Source organism: Nothoprocta perdicaria, unplaced genomic scaffold (genome assembly GCF_003342845.1).
Source record: "Nothoprocta perdicaria isolate Ctin4 unplaced genomic scaffold, notPer1 scaffold_91, whole genome shotgun sequence".
NCBI classification, from domain to species: domain Eukaryota; kingdom Metazoa; phylum Chordata; class Aves; order Tinamiformes; family Tinamidae; genus Nothoprocta; species Nothoprocta perdicaria.
In genome coordinates, this window is record NW_020456210.1 from 1505524 (window position 1) to 1522562 (window position 17039).

At 40.8% G+C, this 17039-nt stretch overlaps 1 protein-coding gene across 1 annotated transcript in view; it reads right to left on the reverse strand.

Moving 5' to 3' along the window:
* GRIP1 (glutamate receptor interacting protein 1) overlaps window positions 1-17039 on the reverse strand; it is a 147026-nt gene that overhangs the window by 3146 nt on the left and 126841 nt on the right. The window contains exons 16-22 of the mRNA XM_026052775.1: window positions 16322-16461; window positions 15965-16150; window positions 11805-11964; window positions 10030-10230; window positions 7645-7756; window positions 7434-7478; window positions 4827-5060 (exon numbers count right to left, since the gene is read on the reverse strand). Coding sequence (XP_025908560.1) covers window positions 4827-5060; window positions 7434-7478; window positions 7645-7756; window positions 10030-10230; window positions 11805-11964; window positions 15965-16150; window positions 16322-16461 — 1078 coding nt within the window. The remainder of the gene's footprint in view (window positions 1-4826; window positions 5061-7433; window positions 7479-7644; window positions 7757-10029; window positions 10231-11804; window positions 11965-15964; window positions 16151-16321; window positions 16462-17039) is intronic.

Genomic DNA, 17039 nt, shown 5'->3' on the forward strand with positions numbered 1-17039 from the left:
GGGACAGGAGCAGGGGCTGACCCTGCGAGATGGAAATCCCGAGCAGAAGCAGCTCCGTGACACCGGCACAGCTCTGCTCTAGCAACTATCTAGCGACTATATATCAAAAATGGGGCATTCAAAAGCACAAAATAACCCAAATGCTATTTTAGGTGAAGTTTCTGAGGTAGTCAGAAAATGAGGCCTTTATAGGTCATGTTGGAGTTCAGCTGTTTCATAGAAGAGGATTCAGAAACTTGGTAGGTACTTGATATGTTTAGGTTTAGGTTTCATACAATAGGGTTAGGTGTGTTGTTTTCTTTTTTTCTTGCTTCTCACAGTTGAAATACAGCGTTTACCGCTACCATATATTTCACACTGTATTCAAAATACTTGTCCAAAATCTGTCCTGCCTGATGAAACTACTCCATCAAGAGTGCTCTGTAACTGTAATGGTTTGGCGTTGCCATTGGTAGCTCCCAGTAAATCTAAGGAGAGGATCCTTGATTTGTTTGTAGCATGAAGATTCGGTGATAACCTCACTGATGGGGAATTAATTCAATTTTCAGTGAGGTTATCACCGAATCTTCATGGCATCAATGTCCATGCAACTGCCCTGAGAAGCTTGATGTCCCAAGTATGAATGGTCTGACTTTTTTGCAGATCCAGATGAGCAGTTATGGTACCTTTATGTCAAACATTTGCTTTTGATTTCAGATGCCTCCTTCACACTGAGCATGATGGTAACATCATGAGAGAGAGAAGATAATAACATTTGTCTATAGGTTTTGCTCTCAAGGATGGTTGAAGCTGCTGTGCGACTGCTTTAAGACTAACTTTCAAACAAGAGCACAAAAAAAAAAAAAGAGAAATAATTAGCAACCAGTTGAGACACGAACTCTCTTTAAATGAGGTTATAGCTTCTTCCACACTGACAGAAACCATAGAAGTATCCTCATGCCAACTGCTTCTTAAAGAAGCCTTAGAGAAAGTAATTGTAAAAAAGTGACTCCAACCCATAAGCAAGAGCCATTTATTCTGTCTTGCTTTTCGAAATCCCTAGTATTGGAGACTCCACAGTCTCTCAAAACAATCCCTACCAATGTTTTGGATGTTTTCCTTACACCTAAACTAAACCTCCCTTGTTGAGATTTAAGCCTGCTGCTGTCCAAAGAGAACAAGGAGAATCTTTATCCCCTCTTTCTTTGTAGTCGCGTGGAACAAGGATTGGCCCTACCGCTTTTCCTCTGGATGCTGTTCAGCTGGTGAGCACCTTGCTTTAATTTTCAGACCTCAAACAGGACGCTCCATCACAGTCAAGACCTCACCAAAGTCCAGCGAGGGTGGAGAACGATTTGACAAGTCCTGCACGTCTCTTCTAGGACAGAGTTTTTATGAAGCACAACTTGAGAGCGAGCACCCCAAGTCTCCTAGCACTCTCCCCTCATCCAAACCAAACTTTCTGCACTCAAACGTACTGGGTATTCTGGAAGGGGACCAGCCACTCTCTGGCAACCAGAACTTCTGTATATCCGTAAATTCTCCTTCTCACAGAATCACAAAGTCACAGAATGGTTGAGGTTGGAAGGGGCCTCTAGAGATCACGCAGTGCAACATAATAGCTTAAGAGCTACAGATTATAAAAGATTTATAAATATATTTCCCTTCGGGGCTGTCGTCACTTCTGTTTTATTTAAGAAGAGCTTGAAAATTAAGCTGATATTCATTAATTTAGGGAATGACGGTGTGATGTGATATTGCTGCATTTTTGACAGCTGTTACATTTATTAGATGGGAGTCATGTGCCGAGATCTGGTTATAACTTTGGGGCTATCTCTTTTTATGGCAGTATATATTCTTAAAAGGGAATCTCAGAGAAAAAAAGTTGCTATGAGAAATACCCTGATTTTTATTGAACAGTGAGTATGGGCAAAGCCCATTCACACAAGTTTCTTATATTCCCTTGCTGCTAACACAGCCTAGCTGAAGGGTATGAGACTGAAGGTAATTCATGTTAACATCTAAATCATGCTATTTCTTTTTTGTTGTTGTATTTCTGATCATAACTACTTGGAAGTTTTGATCACAATATTAGATTGTAGAGGATTTCTTAGACTTTTAAATTTGCATCAGGGGACCGAGGGAAAAAAGTTCCAAAGAAAATTTAATTCATATTTCATAAGCAATTAAATATTCACAAATTTTAAATAGAAGCTTACAAGTTTTGAGTCCATTTCTATGGCTTCTGCTCTCATATATATGAGAAAATATTTAATTTAAATTCATATATCTTGCACAGATCAGCTATTCAGGTATTTTAACCAACCATAATTTTAGGTTAATGACTACTTGCAATAAAAACTTTGAAAAATTATCTAATGCCTAGTGCTTTTCTTTTGCTCTCAGAGGAATGCTTGCTATATGAAACTTTTAAAAAGCTTCTCTATGATTTTTAGATAAAATATTAATCCATATGTTTACCCTGGTAGATCAAGTCAATTAAAGGCATTAATTAAATTTGGGTACTGATACAGCAATAGGCAATCCAGCCAAATTAAATGTTACTTATTACGCTATCTAGAAATAAATTTTTAAATCATTATATGACATTGCTAGGATATCAATTCTACTTTCCTCTGGACAAAAAGGGTTGAAGTAAATATTTGATGAAAGTAATGCATTAAAGAACCAAATGGCAGTGCAGAATACAGATTACGTTACTGCAAAGTACAAGCCATAAGCAAAGTAATGCCCAGGGTTGTGCTACCTTTCTGAGAGGTCTGGGAAGGACAGCCTGCTCAGGTGCTTAGACTTCATTGCAGCCATGGCCTCAGCAGCTTTCTCCCATCTCATTCTTTGGGCGTCTCATTTCTTGTATTGGACCAGTTATTAATGCATTTCTTTTTCAAATGTATGCCTCTCTCTTCAATAGATTCATATATCCCTTATCTCTTATACCCTGGTTAGGAGAAGCTAGTGCGACCTCTCCTCCTCTTGGCCCATCTTGCTGTAACTAAACTAACATACGAGCTGTGATACCGGAGGCCCTGACTTACCAAACAGACTCATCCCATTGTCAATAAATACAGCAGACTCATCCCATTGCCCAATAAATACATAAACAGAAGCTGGGAACACTCGGCTGTCTAAAGGTAAGGATGTGCTTAAGACGTCTTGCTGAGGTAAGTCACAAAGAAGCAGTGTGCTTGCTGGCATTTCAACACATGCTTATGCTCCCACAGTTTTCCAAAGCAGTTGTTATTAGATGTCCTCGTGTTGGTGGCTCAGCTAAGGCACCCGCCTGCAGAAGCATTAGCTGGCAAGATCTGTTATGAAGAACACTTAAATCCAAGCTTTTCTCTAATGATGAAATGCTGTCATACCTGTGGCCCTGAGCTTGTTTGAGAAGACTATGAGTGGATAAGCTGTGCATGAGAAAGAGTGTAACAGAAAAAAATAAGGGGCAGAGAAAATAACAGATAAGCCACTGCACAAGAAGCTGTACGAAACCCAAGATAAATAAGAATTCACCAGGATGGGCAGGAATAAAAACCAGCACAAGAGGTTTCAGTTAAGGCCTTCATCCTGCATGTGCCATTACAGAGACACACCACACTGTGCTGGTCTCATTGGGAGATTCAGTCACTGCTCTTCTATTTTTACTAAAAGACTGTAAGAATTTGGAAAATATCTTGACAAAAAAACAGCACAAGGAAACTCAGTATCACTTCAGCAGACAGCAGGAATGTGGATATGTTGCCTGAATAAATAGTGAAAACTTTGAAAAGTTTCATGGCAATCATAAAATGGCAACCAAAGAGAAAGAAGACTCAAGGACAGGGCATTTTTAACTACCCAGGACTCTACGAAGTAGCAGCGAGAATAGAATGACAGAAAAGACAGGATAGATTAATAAAAAAATCTTCCTCTTATTTTCCAACAAAGACTTTAACAACCATTCTGAAAGACAGATTTTATATTCCCCAGGAGAAAACGGTGCCTTTGCTGAATGTGAGTGCACCATGAAATGCCTACCAGCACTTTCACTGTCCATCTCACATTTACTCACCACTCAGTTAGACACAACAGTAACAAAACACATTAATCACTTCTTATCAAGATGGAAATACAAATAGCTAAAAACAGCATCATGATACATTCTCTTGATATTTAAATAACCCTTTGGCATTGCGACCTCACTGGACTGAAGAATTAAATCTGTGCTCTTCATGTCTAGAAATACTTCATCCAATAACTTCCTTTCAGGTGGTTCAGCCACCTTAATATCACCAGGTGACTCCAACAAGCCTTAAGTAATGAGAAGCTGTACAGACTGGAAATTATTTATCCTACTTAGAGCAAAGGAATTAGGAGAGAAGTAATAGCTAATTTGAAATAACAGTCTATATTATGTACATACAAGAATCATGTATTTGATTTGAAATGAGTGTTAATTTGAAAAAAGACCAGTGGGAGCTACAAACCCTCCTGAGCAATTTTTCTAAAGAAATGTATTTTCTCGAAATTAAACTTTGCTTTCTTAATAAACACATTTGGCAGAGATAAGTTATTGTGATTGTCAATTCAAATTACCAGTGGATCCTCTTTGCAAAAGAGCCGTCCCTTCTGAGGTCTTCTTATAAAAGCAAACAGTGCATGAGCTGTATCTTATTCAGTTTGTTTTCCCCACAAGAATATATCATTAATGTGTTTGTACGAACTAATACGCACGGCCCCAAAATTACATCTGTAGAGTCATTATAAAAAGTACTTACTGTACTGCCATATAACTAGATTCCCCATGCTGCATACATTATTTCAATATTGTCAGAAGAAAAATTAGAGACCTTGTGTAACTCCACAGGAGTTGGTGACATGATTTCTTTCATTTCTTGCTTTATTTTTTTCAGCACCACGGACTTTCTCCCCACATCTGAAGGCAACGTGTTGCTACGGGTGGCTTGGCTGTAATGGGGCCTTACAGTACTTCTTTCCTGGAAGCTGGCCTGTCTTCCCAGCTGGCTGCGAGGCTGTGGGTTTTCGTGATTCAAACTCATGGTGCTTCCTGACATAATGGTCGCCTAGAGCATTAATGAACAGGTTATTTTTTTTTTTCACAGAGAAGATAGGTTAGGTAAACAGTTAATGTATAGCAGTAGGAAAAACTTCTCTATTCTCTATCAAAACAGTCACTCAGGGCACAGCAAAAGGCAAGACGATAGATGGTCAATCTGCTTGCAAATCACTATAAAATAAAGGACCACAACAAAACACAACAATAAAACCTCATGGGCAAAGTTTCCAAATGAAGTTTTCAACTAAAATACTGAACACTAAAGCAGCTGTGCTTGCTAAGCTAGTCCCCTGGCAGACTGAAGAGACTGAAGAGCAGTGTAACTGCTTATTTTTTGGAAAACTTTGCATGTCAATACAGTGACATTTCAGTCGTGGCATACTTGCATTTGTTGGACTTGGACCTATATGAAGGGATTTACAACACAGAGCGAATGTGCAAGGTAAAAACAATGTGCGTTGGCAGGATGTGAAGGCAAGTCTAGAGCCAGGCCTGGCAGAGGCAGTGGCTGGAGACCTTCAGAGGTCCGGAGGAAACTCTGTGCAGATGATTACGCTCCCTGAAAAGAGACCTTCCGCCCACCCCAGCTAACCCTGACAATACTCCAGGGACACAAACCCAGAAGTTTGGGTCTCACTAAGAACAAACCTTTTCAGTTATATGAGAGAAGCCGTGGCGGGCAAAAGCTTGAAGCTCATTTCAACCTCTGGGTGGAATGGGCAAAGCTTGAAGCTCATTTCATCCCCTGGGATGAACAGAATGGGCAGACAAGAAATAGCAGCACGCAGGACTGAGGCGCCTGCGCGGCCAAGGGATTTGGCCCTAGGAAATGCATCTGTATAATCACGGTACAGCGGGACACGGGGCAAGGGAATTTCCTATTTATTCCCCCTGGAATCCATGGGCAAGTCAAAAGGCCATAACCTGAACTCTTGACCAGGACAGGTAAAGGCAATCTACTTGAAAATGAGAAGGGGGAAAAAATGAGAAAAATGTATTTGCTCCTGTCTGGGCTGACAAAAAGTATTTGCTTCTGTCTTGGCTGACTCTGTATGGCTAAGTCTTCCAGCTCCAGCACTACCTTCACTATGAGATAAAATATTGCAGCTTTAGCAGTTTCTCTTGGGCTCAGAAACAACATGTAGCACTGCCTGATGTAGCAGGAGCAGCAGGAGGACATGGCAAACAATAGTTTTCTCTGATGTTTGGCTGAAAACCTTGGAATAAAAGTGAGAAATGGCCCTCAAATGTGCAAGGGTGCTGCATAAAATGGAGGCATTGCCACCCTGAATGACAGTCTTGCTTTCCTCTCAAAGATGTGCTTCATGCTACAAGAGGATGCTACAAATGACATAGCATCTACAGTTCTGAATTTTACTTGTAGAAAGAGCCGAGGAAAATGTAACATGTTGGAATGACTGAATTCTGGTCACCCTGAATTATCTATTTCCATATCCTTTTATTGTGCTCTGAATAATGAAAACTGCAAGAGAAGCCCGCGGTACTTTTGCCATATCTAACTACAGAATTAAGCCAGTAAAACATCAATCTCTTCTCCTACATTTCTCTGGTCTGCAGTAACAAATACACGAGAATCACATCTTGCTACCCATACATGCAAACAGAAGCCATAAATCAGAGGATGTACAATTAATTTGAACTGAAAAAGTTTCACCCAGTTATGCCATTCGCATTCCTCCTGGCTGCTAAAGGACTATATAACATAAAAATGAAAATGAGATTCTGCCAGTTTTGCAGCTCCAGGAATTTAAAAGAACATAAAAGAAAATATTTTTAGGACCTTCCATTTCACATCTTTAAGTGTCAGTACAGTCTTAATTGTTATGATTAAAGAACTTAGAGAAAACGTGATTAAAAGTAAAGACTCATAGTCACTCTGTCTCTGTTCCCGCACGACCTAACATGGTGGTTAAATCTGCAATTAACTTCAGTATCAAATGTGAAAATTTGTTGCACAGGGAAGAAATTGCTCTACAATGAACATTTTTCACATTGGCATCATTTTTTATTTTTTTTTCTTTGCTGAGTGGTAAGATTATGGTTAAGCGTTTTGCAAAGAAGATTTTCTTTTATGTTCACCTTAATTAAATTAAGTTTCTGCTTAAGAGACAACCTCTAACATGCTAAGGGAAGCTGCGTAAAGCGGCTGTAGGAGAATGAAATGCACTGCTGCACTTAAAACGTTCAGCGCCACGTGCTGCCTGGGCAGGCAGCCTCAGTGCTGCGCACAGCAGAAGCTGCAAGTCAGAAGCTCTGGGGTTTACGTAATTTCAGCTACATTGTACAAAAGAAAATAGCTCCGGTTAGGGGCAGGGGAGGCAGCTGCACAAGCGAAAAGATAAACGTAAAGGGTAGGTACCAAGAGAGTCATGTTTCTCAAAGACAGACGCCTGTCAGCCTTGTCCTGTGGAGAGGGGTTAAAGCTTTTAAATGAATTGGTGTGATTAGTGCAAATTAAGAGAAAAAAAAAAAAAAAGAAAGAAAGAAAAGGAGAAAATAATATGAATGTAAAAGAAACCAAAACCATTGTATTTCTCTATAATTGGAAAGAAACGTTAAGATTGTTCTACCTCTAGTTCCCTCAGAATTCCTGACTGGCCACAGGTCTCTAAATCCTCCAGAGCCTGAGACCAGAAATTTTCCTCCTGGTCAGCCTCGGTGTTATCATGGGTACCTGCAAAGCTGGATTTACAATGAGAGGTTAAAAGAGATGGATTTTTTTTTTTTTTTTTTGCCATGAATGATAAAATTTACATGTATGCCTGGGCAGAGCCTGCAACTGGAAAGAGAGCAGCTTGCTGGAGAGCCGCTGGCCAGGGAGGCTGGCAGGACACATGGAGCGGGACTCTGAGCCCTGTCTTATTCCATGGGGAGATACATGGATTCCAAGAATAATTTAATATACTTTTCTTACTGGGATAAAATGGGGGCATCCCTGTGCAAATTAATGACCCCATCAGTAGCAGTGCACAGAGCTGCTCAGTGCAATGAAATATTTGCAATTACACCTTTCCACCTCACAGACTTTTCCTAGGAAATAGGAAAAGAGCCCCTGTTTTTGCAAACAGTATCTTGCAAATTTGCCTGCTTCAAAGAAGCATCCTGGTACTTTTAGCTCGTTCCCCCAGTCTGAGCCGCATTTATCATGATCCATTTAACTCCATCTGATTGCCATCGTATAGACTGTTCCAGGCACTTTATGCACAAATACAGAGCAACTTTCAGGGACACAGGCAGACCTAGGTCCCTGATATTTCATGAAAGCCTCAAAGCCTTATTATTAGCACTTTGAACAAAGCACTAGTGACAGTGAGGCTCGGGCAAGATGCCCAGTAAGAGCGATGAGATAAAAAAATGCCAATTACGGGCTGCAGAGAGCCAACCCAACATGACACCATCACAGTGTACGTGTGGGGAGGAGCAGAAATTTTCTGTTGTCTTCACAAGGGGAATCAGTTCAATGAGGGTTCCCACAAGCATCGGAGCTGCTGCAAGGGAGGCTGCTGATCAGGAAGACAAAGGGGAAGGATGAGGCAAGGAAAGAATGAGGATTTGCCCTTTTGGGTGGCAACAAGCTGGTACTTCAGAGCAGCTGCCCACAGACTGCAGCTAGATATGCCTAACAGCGTGTAACGAGAGCAAACACCATTAGGGAAGCATCCGAGGCCTTGCTCCACAAAGTATTGCAGAGAATGGCATGCATTTAACACTGCTAACAAAATAGGAGACTTGCCCAGCACAACACAGGTCATTTTGAATGCTCAATGCTCTGCCTCAGAGATGCCTTCCTACAGCTATGCTCAGTCAAGCATACAACCACCGGCCATTTCAACCTGTTTGCAACAATTCTCCATCTCACACCAGGTCTCTTTTAAGACGCTGCAGCAGATACAGCAATGGTGAGAAGATCTACACACATCACAGGTGCAATTCCTCACAGGCAAGACAGGAAAACTTTTTAAACAGGATTTTAGAAAGATCCTTGGCTTCTGAAACTAGCTCTTTCAGTAAATTGAGGTAGTTACTTTAACAGCCAATATTGAATATTGATAAATTTATCTAATTCACTGCCTTTCTATACACTATATGCTAATATTAAAATATAATGTAAAATGGGCCTTTCATTAATGAACAGGATTCTTTGAGGCAAATCTCTGAGGCAGCAAGGATTGGGTTTGCTAGGATAAGTCCATTCCTCTTCTGACTCCTGTGAAACCTCAAATCATGATGGCTGCAGGTCTCAGTCTTTTCAGAGTTGAAGCAATTCCTCTTCCCGCCCTCACCTCTTCTTTCCCCCTTTCTCCAAATCATGTCTTTTTGTATGTAAAGTGTTTGGCTTTTGCATCTGCATTACAGCCACATTAATAAAACAATTTGTAGCTGAGCTACTGTATCAGGAGAAAAAAGGGTGCAAAATTTTGCTTCATGTGACATATTCTGCAGTGAATATACTTGGCTGTCAGAAATTTAGATTCACAAAACTGCTAAGGGAGTTTTGGGCAGATTTAGAGTTATAAGGACCATGATTTCATTCTTATTGTATGAGAGGGGCTGAATCCAATTTTTTTTTCACCAGGAAACTATAACATGCTCTAGAATTTGGTGTTTGCAGCTGGACATTCTTCCAATTTCGTTGGATAGGATGACTCAAATCCTCTCAACCAGATGGGCATTGTTTGCTGTTGGCTATAAAATGGGACCTTCCACTACCATCCTATGCTACTATGAAGATTCAGCCATAAAAAAAGCAGCTTCTAGCTCCAGTTGAAATTATTAGGCAAATTTCACTCAAATTCTTGAAGGAACCAAACACTTGGCAACTGAAAGGTCCTTGTTACCGGCCTGTTAGTGATGTATTTTGTGTCCATCATCCCAACTTTTTTCCTTTCTCTCTTCCCTCCCCTCCCTAGCCCATCCCAGGTGGTGCCGCTCCTGTGCACTCCAGGTTTGCCTACCTGGGGGTATTCCACTCTTCCAGGTGTCCCCCACCTTTCCTTTGCCCACCAGCGGCACCTTTCCATTGCTTGCCCTCTTTCTTCACACTCCTGATGCTCTCTCCCCCGGACCTTTCTACAGCAGCTTGCTTTAAATGGTTTTCTTGAGTCTCTCCCAATGGCTCAGTCTCCTTCTGTTGCCACATATTCTTGGAGGCTGTGCTACACAAAATAAAGGTAAAAAAAATTACTTTTTAGTGCCAGAGAAGAAGACTGAGTGCTTAGCAGGAGGCAGAGAAGAGGCATTTCTCAGGAGATCTTTCTGACAGGCTGCAGGAACAGGCAGGCCCTTCTCAAATACGCTGGCACTTGTTACAGGAGCACCATCAGTTGGGCCTGGCATAATCCATTTACTGCGTTCAGATCAACATCACTTTCATTTATGCTGTGCACCTCAAGTGTAATCATATTGGCAAGTAGAACAAAATCCTTTAATGGGCATGCTTTCCATTGAATTTTGCTTTAAAATGGTAGTAGAGTGCATGTTTTTATTTTCAGAAAGTTGTGGTTTTTAGCACTGAGTTTCCTAGTTCATTGCTAATCAACTCTTTCAGCCTATATCTTATGTATCTCCAAAACAGTGTTTTGCAATCTATGGCTGCATCTTGTCTGAGAAGCTAAACACAGAGGTGAACTGTGGATAAAAACATTGCTGTAGAATTAAAGATATTAACTTACTAAGAACAGGAAGTATGAGGAAAACTCATACTGGAAATGAGGAAAACTATGATAATTCCTTTATTACTTACTGTCCACTTCAGCTTGTGAAATCTTTTGCTATGCTGCTGGTCAGTAGGGACCAAAGGAGCAAGAGCAGGACTGAATCCAGGTACTTGCTGGTTCTCAGCTAAGATCTATCTAGACTCTGCTGAAAAATACCACTGGGCAATCTGCTGGATCAGAGGATTTTTCATTCAGCTTCTGACGAGCAGCACTGTCATCTGCCCCGGCTGTGGTTTGCATTTCCAAACCAGTAGACCAGACTTTATGGATATACTTATTGAAAACATCAATACAGGAATATGAAAGGTTTGCTTCAACGTTAAACTTGAATTCTTCATAGACTGGGATTTCAGGCTCACTGGGCCATTACTCCAAGAAACGTTGGTGTTAATGAAGCACAAACATGCCTGCAAGGGCTGAGGACAGGTACAAAAGGCACTGAAATTTTATAAAATGTGATGTCTACCTTTCCTCTTCTGAGGAGGAACTGATCTTTAGCAGGAACTACCCAGGTCTCCACCACAGTTCTACTGCTGGATGACCTTTAGAATAAAGATTCGGGACTTTCACTATCCCCAAACTTCTCCCCTCATGGAAGCTCCTACTGTTGTCTGACACATGCACTGAAGAGCAGATTTACAAATTTACTTCTTAGACAAGAAGGGATGTGTGGCAATCAGTTATGACCTGCATAACACATGTGCAGTTTATTCAAGGGAAGTTTCGGTTTCTTTATTCTGAAGAAATATATGCTATGATTTTTTTTCCTTAATCTGAAGTAAGTCAAATAAATAAACATCTTGCTTTTGACACTATAATCTTTCATAAATGTCACTAATCTACCCTAATACGTTTCATCAACTACAAATGCTATATATCTTGTATTTAAAGAGAGAGCTGCTACAGCTGGCTTGGAAAAATTATATTTTAATTCCAAATAGCAAGTGTTGGCTTTTGAAGCACATCTGTAGCTGCAAATCAGCAAATGGAAACTTATACATAAACTTACTTACCCACTTGCTGTAGATCGGTCCCATTCATCATCACTCAAACCTGCATCATGAAACGGATGGTTTCGTGGTCTACTTGGAGGGGACAAACTGCCCCTCTGCTTAGGACTCCTCCATTCATAGGCATTGAAGTTGTATCCTGAAGCCTGATAGCTGCTGGTTCCTAGAAAGATGAATTTAGGTATTTAGGTTTGAGGTGGTATATGAGGTTGTGAACCTCATATTGAGGGTCAGGTATTTAGAAGAGTAAGTGACCTAAATTATGTCCTAAATTAGCTGTGCTTTGAAATCAAAACTCTGCATCTCAGCTGCTATGTTCTGTGCTGGACGTTTCTTATTTTTTATTATTTTTTTCCAATTTGATAGCGTAAATTGAATACTAGTGAAAAAAAAAGTATGTTGAAATTAATATGTCCAAAATTAACATAATCTATTAAGGGAAATAAAAGTCTTCAGACTTATTAAAAGAGAATTTTCAAGGATATATTAAAAAAGAAAACTTAACTTCTTAGGTGGTGGCTAAGTTCTTTCTGCCTCTTGGTGATTTAGGTAAATTTGGAAGCAGTGCAGTGAAAAACTAATGTCATCTAGTAGTCAAAGAAAAACAACTTTGCAATGACACAGTCATCTTGATCCAAGTGGGGATCAAGAACGGCCAAATAGCCAGCCTCACCCATGCAAAAGCACGGAGATTATGCAGAGAATGTCTGCAGGGAGTGCAGTGCTCTGCCGTGCCAAGTGAGTGTCCCTTCTTGAAGCCTGGGGTCTGATGCAGAGACAGTTTGAAAGAGCGACAGTTCCCTATACTCCACATGTCAAAATATAACACTTTTAATCCAAAATTTATTTATTTTTTTGACTATCATTTGTGCCTTTGTGGTATTCTTGATGGAAGCTCAGCTGCACTGTGGCCAAGTGGGGTTTGGACGTTGGGCCATTGAGATGGCCAGGGGATGGGAGTGAACATCCTCTGCATCCAAAGTTTGTTCATCACTCTATTCAGTGGGTGTGTGAGGGAGGCATCTCTGTGATCCTTGCACTAGACAAGTCTTCCAGATTTCAGAACTGAGTATGTGTTTAATGTCCCATTATTTTTTTCCTAAATAAGGCAAAATGTGACCATTTTCTGTAAGAAAACACATGTAAGGTGCACTGTTGCACAAACTAAATGTAACTGCATAGAACATCCTCTGCCTGGTGGGGGAAATGGAACAGCAGCAGCAAAACATGTCCTGGCACATTATCAGACTAATCTGTTTTGTCCCTTCACTGAAGTGACAGCATAAAATGTTGATTCTAACAAGTAGAGCTATCACTGCACTTTTAAACATAATTGAAACCCGCTGTTTCTGTTACAATCAGATAACAAAAGGTCCTATCTAAATAGTTTAGGTTAACCTTTAAAAATAATTAGACCACGGGGATTCAGTCTAAAATGCCAATGGCAGAAGCAGTCTGAGTTCTCCCTGCTTTTGCTGGCTTGCGGGCATTGCTAATGCAGCTCTCCTTCCAGAAGCACCTCCCGAACAGTGCAAGCCAGTGTAGCCCTGACGCACGTGAGCATCTCTGGGGCATGTTATTTAAGTAAGTGCAGCATATTCACGCGAAGGATTTGCTCAGCGGCCAGCTGCTCTTTTCCAGCAGACGTGTAACAAATATGAGATGAGGACTCTTGCCCTTCAGAGCTGCAATCCAACTGTGACAGCAGACCCAAAATCTGAGCCGGGCTGCAGCTCCGTGAGGCTCCCCGGAAGAGGCTCCGAGGGGACACGCGGGATGTGCGTGGCACAGAGTTCCTGCTCTGGTTGAACAGACCATGCACGATGCCACTTACTCATATGGCTAGTAGATGCAAACACCAGCATGGTGCAGGGACTCTGGAGTGTGCATTAACAGCATTAATCTCACAGCAGGACTCGAGTGTCCTCCCCACAATCACAGCCCTGCCCTGCCCGGCTGCTCTGTCCTGCAAAAGGCCAACAAGGCAATGAAAGGGGGACTTGCTCTTCACAGAGCTACTGCCATGGCTGGGCTTCTCCCCAGGGCTCTGAGAGACGAGGAAATGTTTGGCTTCCTTAGAAGGTTCCCCTTGGGGAAAGCAATTTCTCTATCAGCCCTTTCCAAACGTTTCAAGGCTGTGGAAGTACCATGAGGCAGCCCTGACAGCTGAAGCGTTTAGTGCTGGATGGTGTTATCACACAAGCAACTTTGATATTAGTTCAATAGTATTCTCATATTTAATTAAGTGCAATTTGGATTCCTGCTATCCTGACGCAGCCTGACTTCCAAGGGATGTGCCAGAAGAACATATGGGTTGACTTGTTACAGTCTGGTGTTGGGAATTCTGCTAAGCAAAACCCAGCGCTGTGGAGCTGCTCTACATTTGTTTGATCTTGGGTCATTCGCTTTCCAGTCTCTATAGGTGGAGTTCTCTGAAGCGCATGTTGGATGAGGATGCTCTATTTTGCTGATGACTAACAAATGTCACCTCATTAATGAGGTGATTCGCTTTGATAAATGAGTTGGAAATTACCCGGAAATCTCAGGTAACTAGAGAGGGATGTGCTTTTCCCCAGCTAACTGGCAGATTCTAACTCACAAGTTTGAGGAAGGGTTTCAGTTGTGAAAATGTGAATGCCGGGTGGAGAGGGCTCCCAATTTGTGAGGCAGCCACACTAAAAATGGGTGCAAAATGTGGTGTTAATTCAAGCGGGAGAGAAAAGACTGCTCAGCAGCATTAAATTAGTAACCACTAAGATAAAGCATTATCTGGTGCTCCAGAAACACTTCCCAAACTCTTATTTGGGTTTATATAAACCCAAGTTTATATTAGGTTTTATGCAAACACGAATTTATATTTATAAATTCATGTAAATTTATATCTTATTTTGGGTTATATAAACCCAAATTCCTTAGTCTGTGCTTATGCCAAGAAAGGTTTGCAGGGAAGCCAAACTTGACAGCTCAAGACAGAATGAACTTCAATGGAAATATGGGCCACATTGGTAGCATGACAAGGGAAAAGGCACAATTTTGAGTACACTCAGGCCGTATTATAGAAATGGCATGTACCCAGTTAAGCCAGAACTGATTTTCTTAAGACAGCTAGAAAAGACCATTTGAGATGGATACTGGTTTAATTTTGGTAGTTTCTTCACAAAGTCTGAATGAAGGGGATTTAGGAAAGTTCTGTGGGCCTCAACCATTTCCAGAGCTGAACAGATTTGCTCCAAATATCATCTATTTACACAAGAAACAACTATCATGCTGGCACTTTCTCCACAATACTTCTCGATAGAGCTTTTAAAAATCATAGGAAAATCTAACATGATTTATTTTGACGGCACGAAGACAGAGTGAGCAGGAAAAAATTATCTGAGGTAAGAGCAGTTGGTCAAGTATCTACAAGGTACTGGGCACACCTGAATTACTATGGAAATAATCATTTTTAAAAAGAGTTAAATAAAGTACTTAAGCTGATCAGAAGCTACTTTTCTTGTTATCTAGAATATTACAAGGTGTCTGTATCCCCCACTGTCTATCCTGTATGAACTAAAATGAAATTATTTGAAAATCCTATTAAACAAGAGTGAAACAGAAGTGTAAAAGTTAGTGTTAATTAAAATCATCTCTTTAAACAGAAGGATGGCTTTTGGGGCCGTGAGAATTAGACATTAATGTCTCAGAAATGAGGAAGAGGCAAGAGATTAACAAATCATAAGTAATGTATGATGTCCTCCCTTCAGCAGTTTAAAATAAATCTTCTCTGTCGTCAGTTAAAAATTACTGCAAATGGTCATCAAATGCTCAAATTCATGAAAATCCTCAGTATGTTCTCTGCCTTGCATTAATCTGCAATTGAAGGATAAACTCATTTAGTTGTGGATGAGCTATGGACTAGGCTATTCAGATGCCAGTAAAGCTAACAAACGCCTGTAATGTATTGATAAATGCTTCATAACGCATCACACTGTCATAAAAGAATGAATCTGAGGCCAGCCAAGTGTAAGAAATTATGCTGCCTGGCAAAGTGTGTGGTCGTAATGAGACATGGGCACATTGCTTAGCTTAAAGCTGGTACAGATGTTCTATTTAAAGCAAAGGAAGGTCAACCATGAAGGAGGTAATTTCTGCCTTAAACACCGGTTGTATCTTGATGGTACCTTGACTTCCAAAGCTAGTGTCAACACCAGAGCCATCCCATGACTCTACTGCACTGTCAACGCTTGGGACCGTAGCGGAATAGATGTCCGAGAGCTTGCCAGGCTTCTGTGCAGTCATGGTCTCATCCTCAGCATCGCTCAGTTCATTCGCGTGGCCAGGGACAGAAAATTTCTTGGGACTGGTTGCTGAAGATGGTTATAAAAAAGAAGCAAGGGGATAGACATAGCTTTGCTGCAGTTTGAAGCACATGCTTGTTACTGCTTACATGGCATTTTATCCGGGAATGGCTTAAATACTTGTTAATGTTTAAAAACACACTCTTTAAAGAGCACTTGTGCTACTTTGGCCATACTCACCATCTGTTTGCTTCTTGATTTTCAAGGTAACAGTTTCTCCTGCCATCTGTAATAAATGAATGGCTTCACTCAAAGGTTTTCCTTTCAGGCTGCTGCTATTTATTGCTAGGATTCTGTCTCCTATGTGAATCGCCCCAGTCCTAAAGCAAGAGAGATGCAAAACAGTGAAAAGAGGAGCACGAAAAGCAACAAAGGCAGTTTCTTTAAATATTAGGACACATGAAATTGTCCCTTTCTTCCTTTCATTTCACACTTAGAGCTGTGTTATAGAGTACTTCTATTGCTAGCCATGCTTAAAGCAAGTCCCCTTTATTGTAGTGACAAAAGCAGAGTTGAGCCATGGAGATGCAGATTTCTGTTTCACTGCAGTGGTTGAGTTAATCACCTATGGATGATATTCATTGCTGCTCAACTTTTTAAGTGTAATGTTAGGTAGCACAACAAATTCTGAAATAAATATAATGTTTCTAAAAGTCTTGCAACAGAACAGATAATGGCAATGTGAGCAAGTAACCAGCTATTTCACCAGGGTAGCTTTCAGGATGGATCATATCAAGGGAAGAAAAGCAACACGCTGTGTAAATGTACTGCTCATCCAGGCTGTTCACATTATTATGCTTTGTGTTCTGCATATTCTCTCTTAACCATCACTAAAGGTAGCTGTTGCAATATACTCTATGCATTTTAAAATGTCAGGTCTTAGCAACAACTCAATATT